The 20,331-nt window shown below is 36.8% G+C and overlaps 1 protein-coding gene across 1 annotated transcript in view; it reads right to left on the reverse strand.

Moving 5' to 3' along the window:
• LOC103606528 (succinate--hydroxymethylglutarate CoA-transferase-like) overlaps positions 1–20,331 on the reverse strand; it is a gene marked incomplete at its 3' end in the record, with an annotated part of 97,163 nt that overhangs the window by 44,881 nt on the left and 31,951 nt on the right. Inside the window, exons 3-7 of the mRNA XM_008591113.1 lie at positions 16,741–16,792; positions 15,973–16,046; positions 11,365–11,450; positions 10,789–10,839; positions 6,804–6,924 (exon numbers count right to left, since the gene is read on the reverse strand). Coding sequence (XP_008589335.1) covers positions 6,804–6,924; positions 10,789–10,839; positions 11,365–11,450; positions 15,973–16,046; positions 16,741–16,792 — 384 coding nt within the window. The remainder of the gene's footprint in view (positions 1–6,803; positions 6,925–10,788; positions 10,840–11,364; positions 11,451–15,972; positions 16,047–16,740; positions 16,793–20,331) is intronic.

The following is a 20,331-nucleotide window of genomic DNA, read 5'->3' on the forward strand; positions in this document are numbered from 1 at the left end:
AAGTCCATCTGCTTTTAAATAGCTGTGTGACCTTAGCCCTCTTAGCCATTCTGGATCTGTTTCAGGAAATAAGGAGAATGAACTATACGGATGTTATTCTAATGATTGTCGGGGGGATGGCTGATTAGCTCACTTAGGAGGGTGTGCTACTGACAATACCAAGGTCAAGGGTTCAGATCCCTGTACCAGCCCACTATCAAAGAAAACATAGATAAATAAATTTATCTGGGGCCGGCCCGGTGGCGCACTGCTACAGTGCGCTGCTTGGGAGCGCGGTGGCACTCCCTCCGAGGGTTCAGATCCCACATACAGACCGGCCGCTCACTGGCTGAGCGAGGTGCGGGCCCAACACCAAAGGGTTGCGATCCCGTTGCCGGTCCCGTCCCAGTACGGGCGCGACACTGAGGGTTGCGATCCGTTGCCAGTCACGAAAAAAGACAAAAAAGGAAAAAAAATTAAAAATAAATAAAAAATAAAAATAAATTTATCTAATGATTGTTGGGAGATGGGGATAGAGGAGATTATAAAATAATGACAGGTGCTTTTCACACTACATATGCCTCTACCCATCACCCTCATAGTCCCCCATCCCTATCACTTAAAAGCATATGACACACCCATTCCCCCTTAACTGAGAACTACTGAATTATATAATCTATCTCTAAGGCCCTTTGCCACATTAAAGTGTTAATATGGAATTTGAGAACTAAAAAAAAACTTAAGAGATTCTCCAATCATAGCTGAAGGCCCAGAAGAACTTTTGACCCTAACCACAAATAGTTATAAATATGGAACTTTGGGGAGTGTGAGGTGTTGGGCATAACTTTGCGCGCATGCGCCCTGACGCGCACGGGCGCCAGTTCATGCGCTCCGCGGCCACCATTTCGCTAGCGCTCAACGGCACGTAGCTGCCAGCCTCGCCCTTCCGGGTCCCAGTGATTCAGCAACTTTAGTTCCGTATTCGCGTAAAGCCTCCCCACCACCTCACCCTATCCTTTTAAGCCCTTCTTATTGGCTCTTTGCTTGATCTCTCATATCAAAACCCGCCCTGCCCTTTTTCCCTATATAAGCTGTGCCGCCCTGCAAATAAACGGAGTTCCGGCTTTGACCACTCTCCTGGCTCGGGAAAGCATTATTAATACTGAAGGTGTTATGGATATATATTGCAACATTTTGTAAGGTTTTTAAATATCTGTTTTAATATAAATGTTACCAGTCATAATTTTGGTTTAACCCTAACTCTCTCTCCTTTGTTCCATTTGGAAGAAATAAAAGTAACAACTAACCATTCTCGCCTCTTAGGTGGAGATCCTAATATTTCTGAAAAACCTCATTTTTCACACCCAAAAAATTATCACAAGCTGTGTGATGCTCAATGACGGGTAAGATCCAGACAAACCTGGACAACCTAAGACAGAGGTCACACCCCGGCATACAAAAACAAAAGGGGGAGATGTTGGGCATAACTTTGCACGCATGCGCCCTGATGCGCACGGGCGCCATTTCATGTGCTCCGCGGCCACCATTTCACTAGCGCTCAACGGCACGTAGCTGCCAGCCTCGCCCTTCCGGGTCCCAGTGATTCAGCAACTTTAGTTCCATATTCGCGTAAAGCCTCCCCACCACCTCACCCTATCCTTTTAAGCCCTTCTTATTGGCTCTTTGCTTGATCTCTCATATCAAAACCCGCCCTGCCCTTTTTCCCTATATAAGCTGTGCCGCCCTGCAAATAAACGGAGTTCCGGCTTTGACCACTCTCCTGGCTCGGTGGTGTTCTTTCTCGGCCCCCGGGGAGGAAGGTCCTGGGGGGGAAGGGCCGTGCCAGCGACACTCATCATCCCGCTCAGCCCCACAAGGGACCCCCGGCTGGACCGGGGTCTCTTCCCGCTCGGTTTTGTCAGCCTCTGGCTCAGGGAGGCCCGACAAACTGGTGCCCCGTGTGAGGAATTTTGGACTCCTCGGAAGTATCGCTGACGGGCCAATCGGTCTTCGGGTGAGTGTACCCCCATAACATATGGGGCAGTCTTCTTCCTCTAAACCCAATCCAGCTTTACTCGCTGGATTAAAGAGCTATACAGTTTATTCTTTTCTTTCCGCGTGCTTCTTAAAAGCCGGGGGCTTGCCACTTAAGGTAGCCCCCTGGCTTCCGGAGAGTCCCTTGTTCGACTGGGATACATGGGACCACATAGAACAACTAGTTCGTAAGGCCCAGGTGAACCGGGGGGAAACCCCCCCCCTTGGGGTCTTTCCCACCAAAAAAGGAAAAAAAAAAGAACAGCTTTAGGTTTACAGACAAATTTAGCAGACAGAATACAGAGTTCTCATATACTCCCCACTCCATCCCCACCACAGACACATTTTCCCTATCGTAACATCTTGCTTTAGTGTGGTACATTTATTAAAATAGATGAACCAATCTGGATACATTATTATTAACTAAAGTCTGTAATATACATTAGAGTTCACTTTTTGTGTTGTATAATTTTGTTGGTCTTGACAAATGCATAATATCATTTATCTGTCATTAAAGCGTCACACAGAACAGTTTCACCACCAGGCAGATTGTTTTGCCTTATCAGATTACAGGAGAATGTAAGGTCTACTCTTTTCTTTCATCATGTCAGGAAAAAAAGAGCTGTTAAAAAAAAAAACATTAAAAATGTATTAAACAGACTTCCAAGCCAATATAGCAGATTGAACACATATTTTTAACAAATAACCCCAATGCACTGAAGTGAAATTCAGAATTTGAATACATAATATAATTAAGCTGAAAGGAAAATAAGTATAAATTAAAGAAAAAATGGTTAAAAATATAGGGTCTACTACTTATTTGTGTGACCTTGAGGAAGTTTCCAAATGTTTCTGTGTCTCAGTTTCTGCATCTGTAAAAAACGGCACATAGCTACCAGCCTCGCCCTTCCGGGTCCCAGTGATTCAGCAACTTTAGTTCCGTATTCGCGTAGAGCCTCCCCACCACCTCACCCTATCCTTTTAAGCCCTTCTTATTGGCTCTTTGCTTGATCTCTCATATCAAAACCCGCCCTGCCCTTTTTCCCTATATAAGCTGTGCCGCCCTGCAAATAAACGGAGTTCCGGCTTTGACCACTCTCCTGGCTCGGTGGTGTTCTTTCTCGGCCCCCGGGGAGGAAGGTCCTGGGGGGGAAGGGCCGTGCCAGCGACACTCATCATCCCGCTCAGCCCCACAAGGGACCCCCGGCTGGACCGGGGTCTCTTCCCGCTCGGTTTTGTCGGCCTCTGGCTCAGGGAGGCCCGACAGTGAGGCTTTCCAAGTGGATCAGCATTTTATTTGACTGAATGATGAGATAAAATGCATTATTATTGCCAAACTTCACCCTTTTTGGAACCCATGCCCTTTGCTATGTGACTTTAAGTTCCTCTCACTAACACAGAATATATTTCACCACTCACTTGTACTGGACTTGGCCATGTTACCTGCTTTGACTAAAGGAATGTTAGCAGATGTGAAATGAACAGAGGCTTTAAATGCATTTGTGGGATTGGGCTGGTTCTCTTTACCCCCACCTTTCTCTATGAGAACATACATTTGGCCACTGTTCCAAGGAGGATAAGAGACATACACAGCAGATCAGGCCCTCAACCCACAACATGGAGACAAACCTAACTGTCTATATCAGCTAAATCCCAGCCAATCACAGACATGGGAAAGAGAAAAAAATACTTATTGTCATGTAAGACTTTGCATTTGCTAGTTATGTAGCATTTTTATGGTAATATGGTAATTCAGAAAACAATAATTTACCCATATTAATATTTTAGACCCCAATATTTACATTAGATTGTGAGAGTCTAAAGAAAAACTTTCCCTCTATTACACATATAAATATTGATGTGTAGACATAAGAATGAAAATATGATTACAGATCTATAAAATAGCACATCTAAAAGAATCAGATCTAGTGGCAAAAAGTCATCTACCATGTACAGAACTTTCTTTCAACCTGATTGTATACTGAAGTTAATGATCACTATGACTCTTCATCCTATCAAAAATATCAGCCAAACATTGCAGTTATAACTTTCTTTGTATGAAGATACCACCACATAGATGATTACATTGTGAAAAGCAAAGTATTATATCTAAATTAACCTGAATGTACAGAAATAGGAGTATTATTTTATGAATAATAAATATTTTTAAAACAATATATATTTTGTGGCTTTTTACAGTAAAAACAAGTTTTCGGATATCTATTTTAAGGTAAATTTACTGAAATATAAAAAGTAAAATTTTTGCTTAGTTCCTTTTTAAAATCTTTTTAAATGCACTAGCTCCCTTCCTGCCTTAAGAAAAGGCCTAAGGTATGATGACCTATGAAAATAATTGAATATTTACTTCATGGCATAGGTTCTTTTTGTACCTGAAAGCAATGATCGTTGTATAGTGCCATGGATAAGTTGTAAAAGAAATAACTGATTAGGCCAACTAACTAACCCCAGGCTATCTTCTAAAAGATTTTTTGGAAGACATAAGCATAATATTTACCACTTACTCTTATCTCTGAAAAGTGGAATGCAGAGAAAGTGGCAGCTATTAAAACCTCTTTAGTCATGTTCTGCTTACGTGTTCACTAATTTAAGAAACTGCTCTTGAGCTCCTACCATGTGCTCTGCACTGTGGGTGGAACTGGGAATAGAACAAAAGCCTGCAGGAGAGTGGGGGAAACAGACAGGTAAACAGGCAAATACAAAACATGACAGAGAACACCTAAATGAATCTTAAGGGATCAAGAAAGTCCACACGAAGTAATGACATCCAAGCTGAGATCTAAAGGACAAAAAGAGAGTAACCAGGGGTGGTGAGGGCACAGTGTTCCAAGCAATGGGAATATCATGTGCAAAGGCTCTGAAGTAAGAGAGAGCATAGTGAACTTAGGAAAAACAAGTAATTCCGATCCTATACATGCTTTATGCCTTTCTGCTTAAGTTATCTATGCTTTTAAGCTTACCCTATCTATGAAAACAAAGATTTCTGTACTTGGCCAGGAGGTTCTCCTCCCACCCCACTGACAATTCCTTCTCAATCTCCTGCACTGTGTCGTCACCATCTTCCAATCATATAGTCACTGGAGTGCATCAGGCTTATCCTCTTGGACTCTCCCTTCTCTAGCTACACTTATTCTCCAAATTACCTCACCCTAGCCTCAAATTTGCTCCCAACTATCAAATTTTACATCTCCTCTGAACTCCTAACTCTTAGATCCAATCCCTTACTCTACATCTCCACGTGAATATCTAACAGGCATCTAACCAAGACACATCCAAAATCTGATTCTTCACATTTCCCTACCAAAACTTCTTTCCAGCCTTGTTCATCGCAGTAAATGGTAATTCCATTCTTCTAATTGCTCAGGCCAAAACCTTCGAGTCAGCCTTAACTCCACTCTTTCTGTGATACTCACATGTAATCCATCTGCAAATCCTATCCACTTTATCTTGAAAACATATTCGGAATCCTATCACTCTTCAACTACCTGCACCACAACCACCCTAATTCAAGCCCCTATCATCTCCAGCCTGGAATATTTCAACAGCTTCATAACTGTGCTTCCACCACCTCTGTCCTCACAACACAGTAGCTAGAGGAATCATTTTCAAAATATGTCATATTATATCACTTTTCTGCTCAAAACCCTCTATTAGCTTACAACCTTACTCACCATAGAAGCCAAATTCCTTAACAGTAGCCCACAGGCCTTTTATGATCTTGCTAACCAACATCTCCCTGATTTTCTTCCTACTAGACCCCTGTGCTCATTCTGCATCAGCCATACTGGCATTGCTGGTCTTCAAATAGGCCCCGCACACTCTTGCCTCCTTTGCTCTTGGTATTCGTGCTCTTTGCCAATGTCTATATGGTTCACTCCTCTACTTCATTCAAGTTTCTGCTCAAGTGTCACCTTATCGATGAAAACTTCTCACCTTCTGGTATAAAATAGCTCCTCCTCACCCCATCCCCCTTGCCCTGTTTATTTTTCTCTTTAGCCCTTATCACTACCAGACTCAATTACCAAAAGTGTTCATTTAATAACTTCTCCCTAACCTAAAATATAAATCTCCTAGATAGGACAGATATGCTTTATTCCCCCTGTATCCCAGAACCTTAAAATACTGCCTGGCAGATCACAGAATTGCAATAAATATTTGATGGATGAATGAATAAAAACTGAAAATATTATGAATTTTTCTAACGAAAACTATTAATACAACTTTCTATTTTAAGAGCAACTTTTATGTACCCTAATTAACAGTTAAGTACTTATAAAACATGTAAAACTAAGTAGCACTATGACTTTTTCCCCCATAGCCTAAAGACACACACGCACGCACGAGGTTCAGTGGCAAAGGCTGAACAATCAGAAGACTTTATAGCAATAGCACTCTTTTCCTTTCCTTTGCTTATTAGCACTTCGGAACTTATTAAAAGGGTATTTGAGTTTCTGTATTATCTTAAAGCCAATTTCACCTTTAATTCTCCTAAACTTGAGTTAATAACAAACTTGTAAATATTTGTAAAACATCATGTAAAAACTGACAAAACATAAGAAGACAATTTAAAGAAGAAATCCAAATAGCCAATAAGTTTATGAAAATGTTCATTTATGTTAATGTTCCTTAACAGTTAATGTTCAGCCTAAATGGTTTGGAGTGGTGGAAAGCAGAATCACTTCAAGAAAACCAACACCAGCAAGAAGTCTCTAATAGGAACAAGAAAACAGAAATTGGAAAACCTACTCATTGTGAGGGTGGGGTTGAAATACCTGTAACGGAGCAATAAATGATGTGTGGAGCAATCTTGTCTATATCTTCATAGCCCAGGCCCATTGCAGACAGTTTGCCAGGGACATAGTTTTCCATGAATACATCACAAACAGCCGCAAGCTGAAGGAAGAGAGGAAGATGAGTCAGACTTCTTAAGGAACTTCCAAACTTTCAACAAGTCCCCATGGGACAGAATTTTAATTTCAGTATACACAATTGATCCTCACTTTGTGAGAGTGCAGAAAATCAAAGGACAGATGAACTAGAACTAGATAAACATAAAAGCCCTCATCAACTACTTGAAGTTTTACTGTCAGTAAAATAATGGCTATTAAATTTTTTTGTAAATACACGGTATTGAATGGATCCTGCTTCCTTTGAATTAATATCTAGGCTACGTGGTCTGTCCAAATATATTCTCAGAAGTTTAGATAGAAAAATTGGAATATAAATACATAAAATATATTAAAAACATCTTTTAAAACCTTTACAGAAAACTGAATACAATGTCTCTACTCCCTCCATCCCTATTATATAATATTCCTCATTATAACATTCATTTAATACATATAAACATGATTCTGAAAAGCTTTTATACTTTTCACATGCTTTCGTTCCAAAGAGTTTAAATGTACTTAATGAACCATTGGGTTTGTTTGGGGTTTTTTTCCCCAAACTATTAAACTACAGCCCAGTGAACCAGTAACTGTCAGAAACAGGATCCATATTTTGATTCCTAAACTGCCACTATGGCAATTAGAGGGCAAATGAACCTTAAACTTAATTTTTTTTCAAAATTTCAATTATGACCACAAACTTTTTAAAGTCTTTTTTAAAGTCATCACAAAAATTGTACAAGGACATTCATTACAGTAATTCTTGAACACATCCAGGTGCCTAATAATTATTCAATAAATTTTTAATTGCCATGTTGACATAGATTTAAATATATTTACATATGGACAAACTAACGTAAGAGAATAAGAGTCTAGATCAGAGGTGGGCAAACTTTTTCTATAAAGAGTGAAATGGTAAATAGTTTAGACTTTGCAGACCATACATCCTCTGCCACACATTCTTTATTTTTCTTCAAGAACCTTTAAAAATGTAAAATCCATTCTTACATGGGTTATACAAAAACAAGCCTGACTTGGCCCACATAGTTTGCCAACATCTGCTCTAGATGGAAAAGGTTGGGTTAATATAAACTTTAGATGTAAATGTAAAAAAATTGAGAATCTGTCTATTATTTTGTCACTAAATTTGAAATGTATACACAGAATTGTGTGACTTAACAAAATTGGGGGTGGGGTGAATCTCTGGAGGCAAGTTAAGGAAATAAGTTGTCATCTTCCAGAGCTCATGAAACAGAGGCACCAGAGGCCCTGGTGGCCACCTGTCAGAAGAGGCATGATAAATATATTAAAATACAGGACAGAGACAGAAAGGTTTCAAGTATGCACCTCAAATCTCAAGATATACAGGCATTCTTTCCAAATTTCAGGTGCCAATTTTACACTGAGCTGCTTCCCAAGTGGGCAGCTTCATGAAGCACGCTCCAGGGTGAGCCCCAATAGAGATGCATTTATTTATTGTTAATGATTCTACCAAACATTGCTTGGGGAATTGGAGGGCATGTATGACTATTAAATAAAATACAAACTTCAGTTACACCTAAATCTATTCCACAAATTTACCCAAGACTCTACTATTTACATAGCACTCCTGTAAGCATTAAATAAATCATATCAAACACATCTAGGCATGTATACTGGTAATCTCTTTGTTGCAACTGTTCTACATGGTACATGACATAGTACCTTATGCAAATGGAATTTAATAAATTATTTTTAATTTTAAAAAGCCTCTGGGAGTTTCTAAAATTAAACACAGAATTATCATATGACCAATGCCACTCCTAGGCATATACCCAAAAGAATTTAAAACAGGGACTCAGATAATTGTATGTGAATGTTCACAGCAGCATTATTCACAGTAGCCAAAACTTGGATGGAAACCTTAGTGTCTATCAACAGATGAATGTATCCATCCATACAATGGAATATTATTCAGCTAGAAACAGGAATGTAGTTCTGATACATGCCACAACATGGATAAGCCTTCAAAACATTATGCTCAGAGAAATTAGCAAGACACAAAAGTACAAATATTGTATGAATCCACTTACATGAAATATCTAGAATAGGCAAATTCATAGGGACAGAAAGTAGATTAGGGATTACCAGTGGCTGAGGGGAAAAGGGAAGTAGAGAGTTACTATGTAATAGATACAAAGTTTCTGTTTGGGATAATAAAAACATTTTGGAAATAAATGGTCGCACATCATGATGAATGTAATTAATAACATTGACTTGAATATTTATAAATGGTTAAAATGGAAACTTTTATGTTTTACATATATTACCACAACAAAAATAATTTTAAATCATGTGTGGTATTAGTATTTTTAGATTTCCATAGAATCCTAAATCACATCTCAATTACGTAAAGTGTCCAGATTGACCACAAATTTGCTGTTTCGATGAGACAAGAAAATAAATGTAATAAGTTATGTTAATAGAAAAAGTATTCATAATATATGAAGTAACAAAAAAAAGATTATATGTAAACATTATACATGGTATTATCTCATGTCTGTGGGGAAAAATGAATATACAAGAGAATGAAAGAAAGTTTGATATGACACACTAAAATATTAACCTATTTGCCCATGAACAGGTATTATCCATTGTGATGGTTAATTTTAGGCGTCAACTTGATTAGACTAAGGAATACCTAGAACAATTTAGAAAAATCAAACTGAGTTTCAACTGAAAACAAAAACAAACAAACCTACAATATGCTATAGAAAAAAATATATAGGAAAAATATATAGGAAAGCAGGGTTGTAAGATCAGGACAAATTTCAAGCTTTGGGTTCAAAATATACCAAGTAAACAAAAATTTTAAATATGCTGGATTGGCCCAACAGAACCAAAGAGAATGATCACTGATTCTGATCTTTACAATTAAAAGGATTATCTTTCAATCATCCAGACAGATAAAGTAACAGCAAAGCAACGAAGCTAAAGTTGATGCTTCGGTAAAAAACAAATTTGGGACTTAGTTCTCTAATCAAATAGATACATATCCTTAGATTAGGCTGTAAATCTTAACAAGGATGGCAAACAAGTTTCACCTCACATGATGAATCCAATTACATGTGCATCAGGAAATAATAACTAATAATTAATGAGTGCTGACTATGTGGCAGACACCCTTCTACACATCTTACACATATTAATTCTAACAACCACCCTAGGAAGTAGGTAATATTATTATTCCCAGTTTTCTGAAGAGGAAACTGAGGCACAAAGAAGTTATGTAACCTGCCTGAAGTCACTATGGCTAGTAAAGTAGAGGAGGCAGGATTTGAATCCCATGCAAAGGTACATACCCTTAACCATTACGCAATCCTGCCCCTCAAAGAAAGATACTGAGACCAGGGCTGGACACACAGGCCATCTGGATAAGTGCTGGAAAAAGCCTGGGCTCTCCAGTGACTTGACCCAGCCTCAAAATGTCAGTTTTTCCCTTTACTACTTATGTAATCTTTGTAGCAACGCTTAGGCCCCATGAGACTCAATTCCCCTCCGTGAAAATGGAAATTCTAATACTTCATTTATAAGGCAAATTCTGAGTATTAGAGGAGATAATGTAAGTAAAATGCCCAAGCCCAGGATCTGACGCAGAGTAGGCAGTCAGTCAATAGCAGTTAATTCTATAATTATACACAATATACAAGAAATTATAAAGTACATTATACTTAGTATAAAAGTATAAAAGTCAAGTTAAATTCTTAAATGTCATTTATAAAAAAGTAAGGACTGTCAATGAAATACACTTTTAAAATACTTTACTCTGACATTCAAATCCATAATTACAACTTAGGTGATAAGATGCCTTTCATAGAGCACACTGTACCTCTTTGATGATTTTCACCCCTTTTGGATCCTTGATATTAATAGCAATACTCTAAAAATTAAAAAAATATATACATATTAAAATACTATAATAAAGGTTTTTCTTATTACTGACAGCTCAACAAGAAAGCCATTCATATCACAGTCTCTTCTTAAAGCAAATTTATTTTCCTCATGAAGAAATATTTAAATCACCTTTACTGATTTTATTTGGAATTAGAATATGTTAGGATGATAACAAGGATTATAGTAAATGTTTTTCAGTAATAACAAGTGTTAGGCAATTAGCATTCTCTAAAAGTATAACAAATGTAAAGAATTATATGATTTCTCTCTTTCATAAAATTATTTCCATTATAAATTCTCATAAAATGTTTTAAGCTTCTTCGCAGAAAGATTAGTAAAAAGCCATATTATTTCTATTTAGTGACTGGTGAATAAATAAAACTTCACCTTATTTGAAATATTAGTTACATCTACAAAAATAGAAAGAAAAAAACAAGCCATGATGATATCAAGAGTTTTATTATTATGAGAGAATTACACAAAGAAACCAGAAAAGGAAAGATATTCTTACTTTTTTATTTCGGTTAACACTGAGAAAATATGAACTTTCTGTCCCCACAAAAGGTGGCCCCCAAGTTCGTGTATCATCACCAGCTCCTAAAAATAATAAAATGAGCTCTTAATCATTAAGTGTGAAACATCATGAGACATTTGAAACCAACAGCCTCACTCATATACATTCGCAGGTGCCTGAACAAGATCAGCTCAGCCCAGTGGAATCAGCAGCAATGCAGGGGCCGCAGGAGCTCATTACAGCTGCCCACTATCTTTACCTATTCGTGTTAATCACTGAATTCTTCCATATCCTCTTTCACTAAATTCCCTCCTTGAAAGTCAAAACCCAGAAGGAAATATCCTACTGGCAGTCATTAGATTAATAAATGGCTGGTTTTAGGGGGAAAAAATTACTCAGTTTTTGGCAAGTCTGTCAGCTCTTTCCATGTTTTTCCACATTGACCATACAAAGAAAATGTTGAGTCTGCAAAAAATTTTTGTTAAATTTAATTTAAATCAGAATAATGATGTGAGTCTTTCTGATAAAGTGGAATTCAAGACTATGTATAGAACAGAAATACAAAAATAAAACAGAACTATAAAATATTTCTGTAGCAACAACAAATCAGAAAAGGCAAAATAAGTTACTGAATCACAAAGCAAAGAAAATGTTGAGTCTGCAAAAAATTTTTGTTAAATTTAATTTAAATCAGAATAATGATGTGAGTCTTTCTGAAAAAGTGGAATTCAAGACTATGTATAGAACAGAAATACAAAAATAAAACAGAAATATAAAATATTTCTGTAGCAACAACAAATCAGAAAAGGCAAAATAAGTTACTGAATCACAAATGTCAATTTAAAATACTCTTTTAGAATAAAATTGTAGGTCTTGCTTCAAAGTGAAAGTGTAAAACCACCAAAAATAGGGTATTTTATTCTGGAAATCTACTACAAGTAATTCTGAAATGTATTCTTGTTTGATCCAAAGATAACACTATAGAATTACAGAAAAAATACTTTCTTTGCCCACAAAGCAATGGACAAAAAAAGTTTAGATATAACTCAGAAAATGAATCAATTATTAAATGGCACAAAATGGTATCACTTAATTAGATTTTTATAATATAGGTTCTCATTAAATATTGATATGAGAAATTAATCAACATATAGGCAATTACAGTTAAAGTATTTATCACTAGTGCTGCCCACCCCCCCAAAAAAGAGATTTTGTGAATGTGGGTTAAAGTTTTTTTTTGTTTTTTGTTTTTTTTTTTAAAAGATGACCGGTAAGGGGATCTTAACCCTTGGCTTGGTGTTGTCAGCACCATGCTCAACCAGTGAGCAAACCGGCCATCCCTATATGGGATCCGAACCCGTGGCCTTGGTGTTATCAGCACCGCACTCTCCCAAGTGAGCCACAGGCCGGCCCCTAAAGTTTTAAACTCTAGTCATTTAAATGACATAATGTATTAGCCATTTTACTTTACTCATTGAAACTGATCAAGAAAAACAGACGTAGTCTTTTCGAAAACAGGAAAAATTCACAAGAGAAGCACTGCACACAGGACAGAGAAGAAAACCATTAGTTCTAACCGGAGATGAACCAATAATGACACAAAGCAATAAATATTAAGTACCAAACAGAATGGCGTACCAAAAACATTGAGGGAAAAAATGAAGGGCAAGAGTCTGCAAAGGCAATCTCCCATATGTAGTAAACCAGTCAGAGGCTTCACGAAAAATCCATGTGTGACTCTGGATCTTCACGATCAGACAGGTCATTCTTAAATGACCTTTCAACACATTCATTCATTCAGCAAATATTTATTGAGAACCAACTATGTCACAGACACTGATATGTGCAGAGCAGACACAGCAGTGAACAAAAAAGACCAATATCCCTGGCCTCGTATCCCTTCCTCATGGGTACAATCCTGGAACTTCAGTGGCATCATTTGCTGACCTTCCCAGCCCACTTTACACATTTAGATTCCCTGCCTGGTCCTGCAGGCACACAGATTACACCCACTGAGCGGCTAGCTCTTAAAAAAAGAAGAAAGATATACTTAAGTTTGATATGCTCATTGCTTACACAAATAAGAATAATCTGAGTCCTAACTCAGAAAACTACAACCAAATTTTACTTAATTGAAGAACTGGAGAAGCGGACATGAAAGGAGATTATAGTGTTCTCCACTGAAATTTGAAAATCGTACCAAGTCACTTTTAATGAAAGTGCTAAGTCACTTTTCCTCATATCCATGTTGAATAACTATCTCAAAAACCCAAAACAATAAAGTATATCATATTAACATTAAAATGTATTTGCAGGATGGTTAAGAGAGAGAGTCAGAGTAATCAGTCCAAAAAGGAACAGTAAACACTTACTAGGAACATGGGATAAGACATAATAACTCTAGACAAAGAAAGGTCTCCCCTATGGTGGAAACCAAAAAGTACAAAGGAGAAATAGACCTAAGGAGATATGGAATAATAACTTATAAAATTGCTATAAATACAAATATTAGCCTAGGGACCACCTGAAATAGCAAGAAAAATTAGATTGGATGCTCTATATGGGAATGGAAGATGCAAGAATCTCAGTGGTTGAAATCAGGAAGTGCTGTGGTGTTGAAATCAAATAGCAATGTGCAAATTAAAGACTTTATAGAAACTGGGGGGGAAAAATAAAAGATGTTCAACTAGAAAGTAAACATTCTTCAGCATGTATCCGGCAATAACCAAAAGCTATGAACATCGCTGACTACATAAACAAAGCATTACCTCTAGACTTGCTAGGTCTTTCTACCACCTAAGACTAGTAAGCATCAGGTCAAATAAATAAAATACAATATACAATATTCCTCATGCTGATCAGAGAATCTTCTGCTAACTACTTTGGCTCCTTAAGAAGATCTATTTAGCAGGAAAATGAGTCTCCCAGACTGAGTATTCTACTTTATAGGGCTTATCACTTACAGTAAATTAGTAAGTTGACTTAACTATAAATTAGTCTTCTGAAAGTCTTAAGATATATCCACACTACTCAGTGCTACACCATCTTCACTGATTTGAGAATTCTGTTCCAGACACATAGGATCAGATCTTGAAGCATAAATAATAATAACTTTAGAAAACTTCCAAAACAAGCTGTTTATAGGATGATATAGAGAACATAAAGAACATGGGCTGTGCCCTTTAAGTGCTTGTTGGAGAGAAACAGCACACAATAATGGCACTTTTTCTAGGCAACTTTATTAATAACTGTGAACTAGATCAATATGAACTTTATCTCTTTATCACTATGAACTTTATCAATAACCATGAACTAAACACCAAAATGCTAAGATGGCACCATATAAAAGTGAGAATTGTATACACAATATGTTTATTTGGTGGACAAAGAAGGAAGAAAGAACAGGAAAAATGTCAGATAAAAAAACATAAAAACCCAGCCAGCCACCAAAACAACAACAAAAAAGTGAATTAAAAATAAAAAAAAAAAAAGAATTGATCTAAGTTTAGGTGTTTTCCCCTCAAAACGTTTAAAATTGTAAAACAGAAAAATGTTTCTTTTATTAGAAAAAGAAAAGACTGACTTAGGTTGGGGTATTTGGGCTCCTTTTTGAAGGGCTTTGATTGCTTTTTCTTCTGTCTTCTGTATCCTAATTTCTTTCCTTTTATCCTCCCCTTGTCCTAGCCTTCCCTCCATCCTACAATGAGGGAGTGTGGCCAGGCTCACTCTAATCTCAACATAAGGCTTTCACAGGGCTAAGAGTGGCCAGGATCAGAGCTCAGTGCTTGGATATTCCTTATTAGCTGTATGACCTTGAACAAATTCCTTTATTTCTCTGTGCATGTGTTTTCTCATTTATAAGCTATGAATAATAACATCACCCATACAGTTGTTGTAAAGATTAAATAAACCAAAATAGGCAATGCTTAGAACTGTGTCTGGTACTCTAATAAGTGTTGTTATCATTGTTATTACATCTTGCATCTTGGATTCTAACAGACACTTTCAGGTGCATGAGAAGGAACTGGCTTGAGCCTTAGCCCTCAGTGCCTATAAAAAGTAAGGAGATGATTAGTATAGGTTCAAAGGAAAATAAGAAATGAAGAGAAAATAATCATTTCATTTCAATTCTCTCCTCATCCCACTTATAGATAATGCTTTGGGTTAAATGTGTCCCCAAAAATTTCATTTACTGGAATCTTGACCCCCATTGTGAGAATGTTAAGAGAGTGGGAAATCCAATTATGGTATTTGAAAGGTGGGGCCTTTAAGAAGTAATTAGATTGTGAGGACTATGCCTTTGTTGAATTGACTGATCCATTTATGGAGTAATGACCATGGTTCTGATGGCTTTATAAGCACAGCGAGTGAGGAAGTTAGTTCTCTGTTGCTCAGGCCATTCAGATGCGTCCATTGGACCATGGACTTCCCAACCTCCAAAACTGTAAGAAATAAAATTATTTTCTTCATAAATTACCCAGTTTCAGTTATTATGTCATAAGCAACAAAAACAGACGAATACAGGTGACAACCATAAATATTTAAAGAATTGCTGAAAATATTCATTGGCTTTTTTCTATTTTTTAAAGAGAGCAATAGCTTTACCTGGTCTTTCCACTTTTATAACTTCTGCTCCAAGATCTCCTAAATTCATAGTAGCAAAAGGTCCCGCCAGTACTCTACAATGTTAACAATAATAAGTAAATAACAATCTTGAAAAATTCTACAATAATTATTTTCTTAATTGTTCATTTACAGAGACAAGCTCATATAATGCTAGTAAGAATCAAAGTTGTTAAAACTGTAATTTGGCCATATGTATCAAGAGTGTTAAAAAAATATATATCCCCTTTGATCCAGTAAGTCTATTTCTACAGTTCTATCCTGAGGAAGAAATCAAAACTTTGGCAAAGATTTGTATACAAAGAAACCTAATTTATAATACTGAAATACTGGAGGGTGATTAAGCATGTGACATCTATATAATAATATATCATCTTATGTTTTTGTTGAATTTTGAATGACACAGGAAAACATTCAAAATAAAACATTATGCTTAAAATATGGGTAGAGTCTATGGCCATACCACCCTGAGCACACCCAATCTCATCTAAAATATGGGTAAAACTGTAATTTCAATATGGCTCCAATTTTTGTTTTTTAAAATTATATATAAACATGTAGATTGGAAAAAATGCATAAATATTACACTAATTGTCTCTTAGAGCTTATACAAATTTTTCTTTTCTTTTTTTGTTCTCCAAAATTTCAGCATAAACATATATGTATCCTGTTATAATGCAAAAAATAAATGAATGTTTTTGAGAGAAGGGAAAAACGCAATCACCAAAACATAGATGAACCAATACAAACCTCGATAGATCCAGAATTTTTACACCCTTCAATGGCTTCATATTGTCAGTATCTGGCAAAACACAGAAAATATTTGAAGATTACTAATTTTCACAGGGAAGAATGCAGAATTCTTCACATTCTGTTTTAACTAATCTCTATTACTATCGAAAATAATATTATTCCTTCACATGATTCTGCTTTGTATGTAACATAGAAACCTTGCCCTTATCCAAAAGTCAACCTGCAGGAGTCAAGGTAAGCAGAGCCCTGTGCTCCACCAGGGGCCCAGACTCAAATCCTCAGCAGGAGCTGAGGTGGTCTACCACAGCCCCTGCCACACCTACTACCACCACAAGGAGAGTTAAGCAGAGCCCTGTGCTCCACCAGGGGCCCAGACTCAAATCCCAGAAAACCCTGCCCACCACCCAAGCAGGAGCTGAGGTGGTCTACCACAGCCCCTGCCACACCTACTACCACCACAAGGAGAGTTCACCACCACAGTAGCAGCCAGGATCAACAACAGGCAGCGGCAGCCCACTGTTAAACTCAACTATACTAATAAAAGAAGAGTATCAAAAATCTGCAAAATAGAGGAAATCTTTCTCCTCATAGCCAACTCCAGAGTAACAAAAGAAACAAGTGCTCTAACAAATGAGCAAACATCAATGAAAAAATACTAGAAATACAAACAAACAAGAAGATATGACACTACCAAAGGAATACAGTAATGCTCAAGTACCAGACCCCATAGAGCACAAAACCCTTGAAATGACTGAAAGGAATTCCAAGCAATGACCTTCAGAAAACTCAAAGAGATAAAAGAAGACTCAATTAGAGGACACAATGAAACAAGAAAACAATATCTAGGATATGAAGGAGGAAATTTACAAAGAGATTAATACCTTAAAAAGGAATGTAACAGAACTTCTAGAAATCAAAGTTTCACTCAATGAAATGAAAAACAGAACAGAGAGCTTGAGAACACTAGAGCAAACAGAAGAAAGAATTTCAGATGTTGAAGATGGTAATTTTGAAATAACCCAAGTGGACCAAAAAAAGGGGGAAAAAATTTTTTTAATGAAGAAAATCTAAGAGAACTCACAGACAACCTCAAGTGCTCAAACATCCAAATCATGGGTATTCCAGAAGGAGAGGAGAAAGGAAAAGGCATTGAAAACCTATTCAAGCAAATAATAACAGAAAACTTCCCAGGTATAGGGAGAGATGAAGATCTTCAGATTCAGGAAGCCCAATGATCCCCAAACAGATTCAATCCAAAAAGACCCTCTCCACGATACACTGCAGTCAAACTGGCAAAGCTCAGAGACAAAGAAAGAACTCTAAAAGCAGCAAAAGAAAAGCATGAAGTCACCTATAAGGAAGACCCCATTAGGCTAACAGCAGTCTTCTCAACTGAAATCCTACAGGCCAGATTAAAATGGGATGATATATTCAAAATACTAAAAGAAAAAAATTGCCAGCCAAGAATTCTGTATCCAGCAAGGATATCCTTCAGAAACGAGGGAGAAGTAGTGTTATTTCCCAGACAAACAAAAATTGTGGGAGTTCGTCAACACATGACTAGCCCTGCAAGAAATTCTCAAGGGAGTCATGCATCTGGAATCTGAAAAACAATAATCACTATCAAAGATAGACAAGAAAGAGCAAAACCCACAGTTAAAACAAAAATGCAAATGAGAAAGAGAAAGAAGCTAAATCATACCACCTCAAATTTCCAATTAACATTGAAGACAAAAAATGAAAGGGGAAGAAAGGAACAAAAGAAACTTAAAATATCTAAACAAAGAGCAGTAAAATGACAGGAGTAAAACAATATCTATCAGTAACAATTCTAAATATAAATGGATTAAACTCCCCATTCAAAAGACACAGACTGACTGACTGCATTAAAAAGCTAGACCCAAGTATATGCTGTCTTCAAGAGACTCACCTCACCTGTAAAGACACACACAGACTAAAAGTGAAGGGATGGAAAAAGAGCTACCATGCAAATGGAAACCAAAAACAAGCAGGAGTAGCTATTCTTACATTGGATAAAATAGACTTTAAACTAAAAACGATAAAAAGAGACAAGGTCACTATATAATGATAAAGGGATCTATCCAGGTAGAAGACAGATATATAAAGCAAATACTCATAGACCTAAAGAAAGAGATATAATCTAATACCTTAATACTGGGTGACCTGAACACCCCTCTCCTAGCATTGGACAGATCTTTCAGACAACAAATCAACCATGAAACACAGGATTTAAACTACACCTTAGATCAAGTGGACCTGGCAGATATCAACAGAACATTTCATCCAACAGCTACAGAATATACATTCTTCTCATCAGCACATCCTGGACCATTCTCCAGGATAGACCACATGTTAGGTCTCAAATAAAGTCTCAGAAAATTTTTTAAAACTGCAATCTTTTCAGACCATAATGGATTAAAACTGGAAATCAATAACAAGTGAAACTCTGGAAATTATACAAATGCATGGAAACTAAACAACAGGCTCCTGAACGACCTAGGGATCCAAGGAAAAATTTAAACAGGAAATCAAAAAAATTCTTGAAACTAATGAAAATGAAGACACATCATATCAAAACCTGTGGGATACTGCAAAAGCAGTACTAGGAGGGAAGTTTATTACAACAAACACTTCAGAAGAACAGAGAGCCTTCAAATAAACAAACTGACACTATACCTCAAAGAACTAGAAAAACAACAACAATCTGATCCTAAAAGTAGTAGGTGGAGAGAAGTAATTAAGATCAGAGCAGAACTAAATGAAATAGACACCCAAAAAACAATACAAAAGATCAATGAAACAAAAAGTTGGTTTTCTGAGAAGGCAATATAAACAAATTATTAGCTAGGTTAACAAAAAAAAGACCCAAATAACAAAAATCAGAAATGAAAAGGGAGACATTACAACCAATACCACAGACATACAAAGAATCTTTAGAGACTACTATAAGCCAACTGTAAGCCAACAAATATGAAAATCTGGAGGAACTGGATAAAACTTTGGACACATATAATCTACCCAGACTGAACCAAGAGGAAATAGAAAACCTGAACAGACGAATAACAGGCAACAAGATTGAATTAGTAATCAGCAATCTTCCAACAAAGAAAAGCCCAGGACCTGATGGCTTTACAGCTGAATTTTATCAAACCTTTAAAGAGGAATTAATACAAATTATCCTCAAACTATTCTAAGAAATTGAAACGGAAGCCATTCACCCAAACTTATTCTATGAGGCCAGCATCACCCTGATACCAAAACCAGACAAAGAAACAAAAAAAGAAAATTACAGGCCAATATCCTTGATGAACATAGATGCAAAAACCCTCAACAAAATATTAGCAATGAGAATACAGCAACAAGTCAAAAAATTATACACCATATTCAAGTAGGATTCATCCCAGGTATGCAAGGATGGTTCAACATATGCAAGTCAATAAATGTGACACACTACATCAATAAAACCAAGGACAAAAACCACATGATTAACTCAATAGATGCATGTGACAAAATTCAACATCCCTTCATGATAAAGAGTCTCAGCAAATTAGGTATAGAAGGAAATTA

Source organism: Galeopterus variegatus, unplaced genomic scaffold, assembly GCF_000696425.1.
Source record: "Galeopterus variegatus unplaced genomic scaffold, G_variegatus-3.0.2 Scaffold6656, whole genome shotgun sequence".
In the NCBI taxonomy this organism is placed as follows: Eukaryota; Metazoa; Chordata; class Mammalia; order Dermoptera; family Cynocephalidae; genus Galeopterus; species Galeopterus variegatus.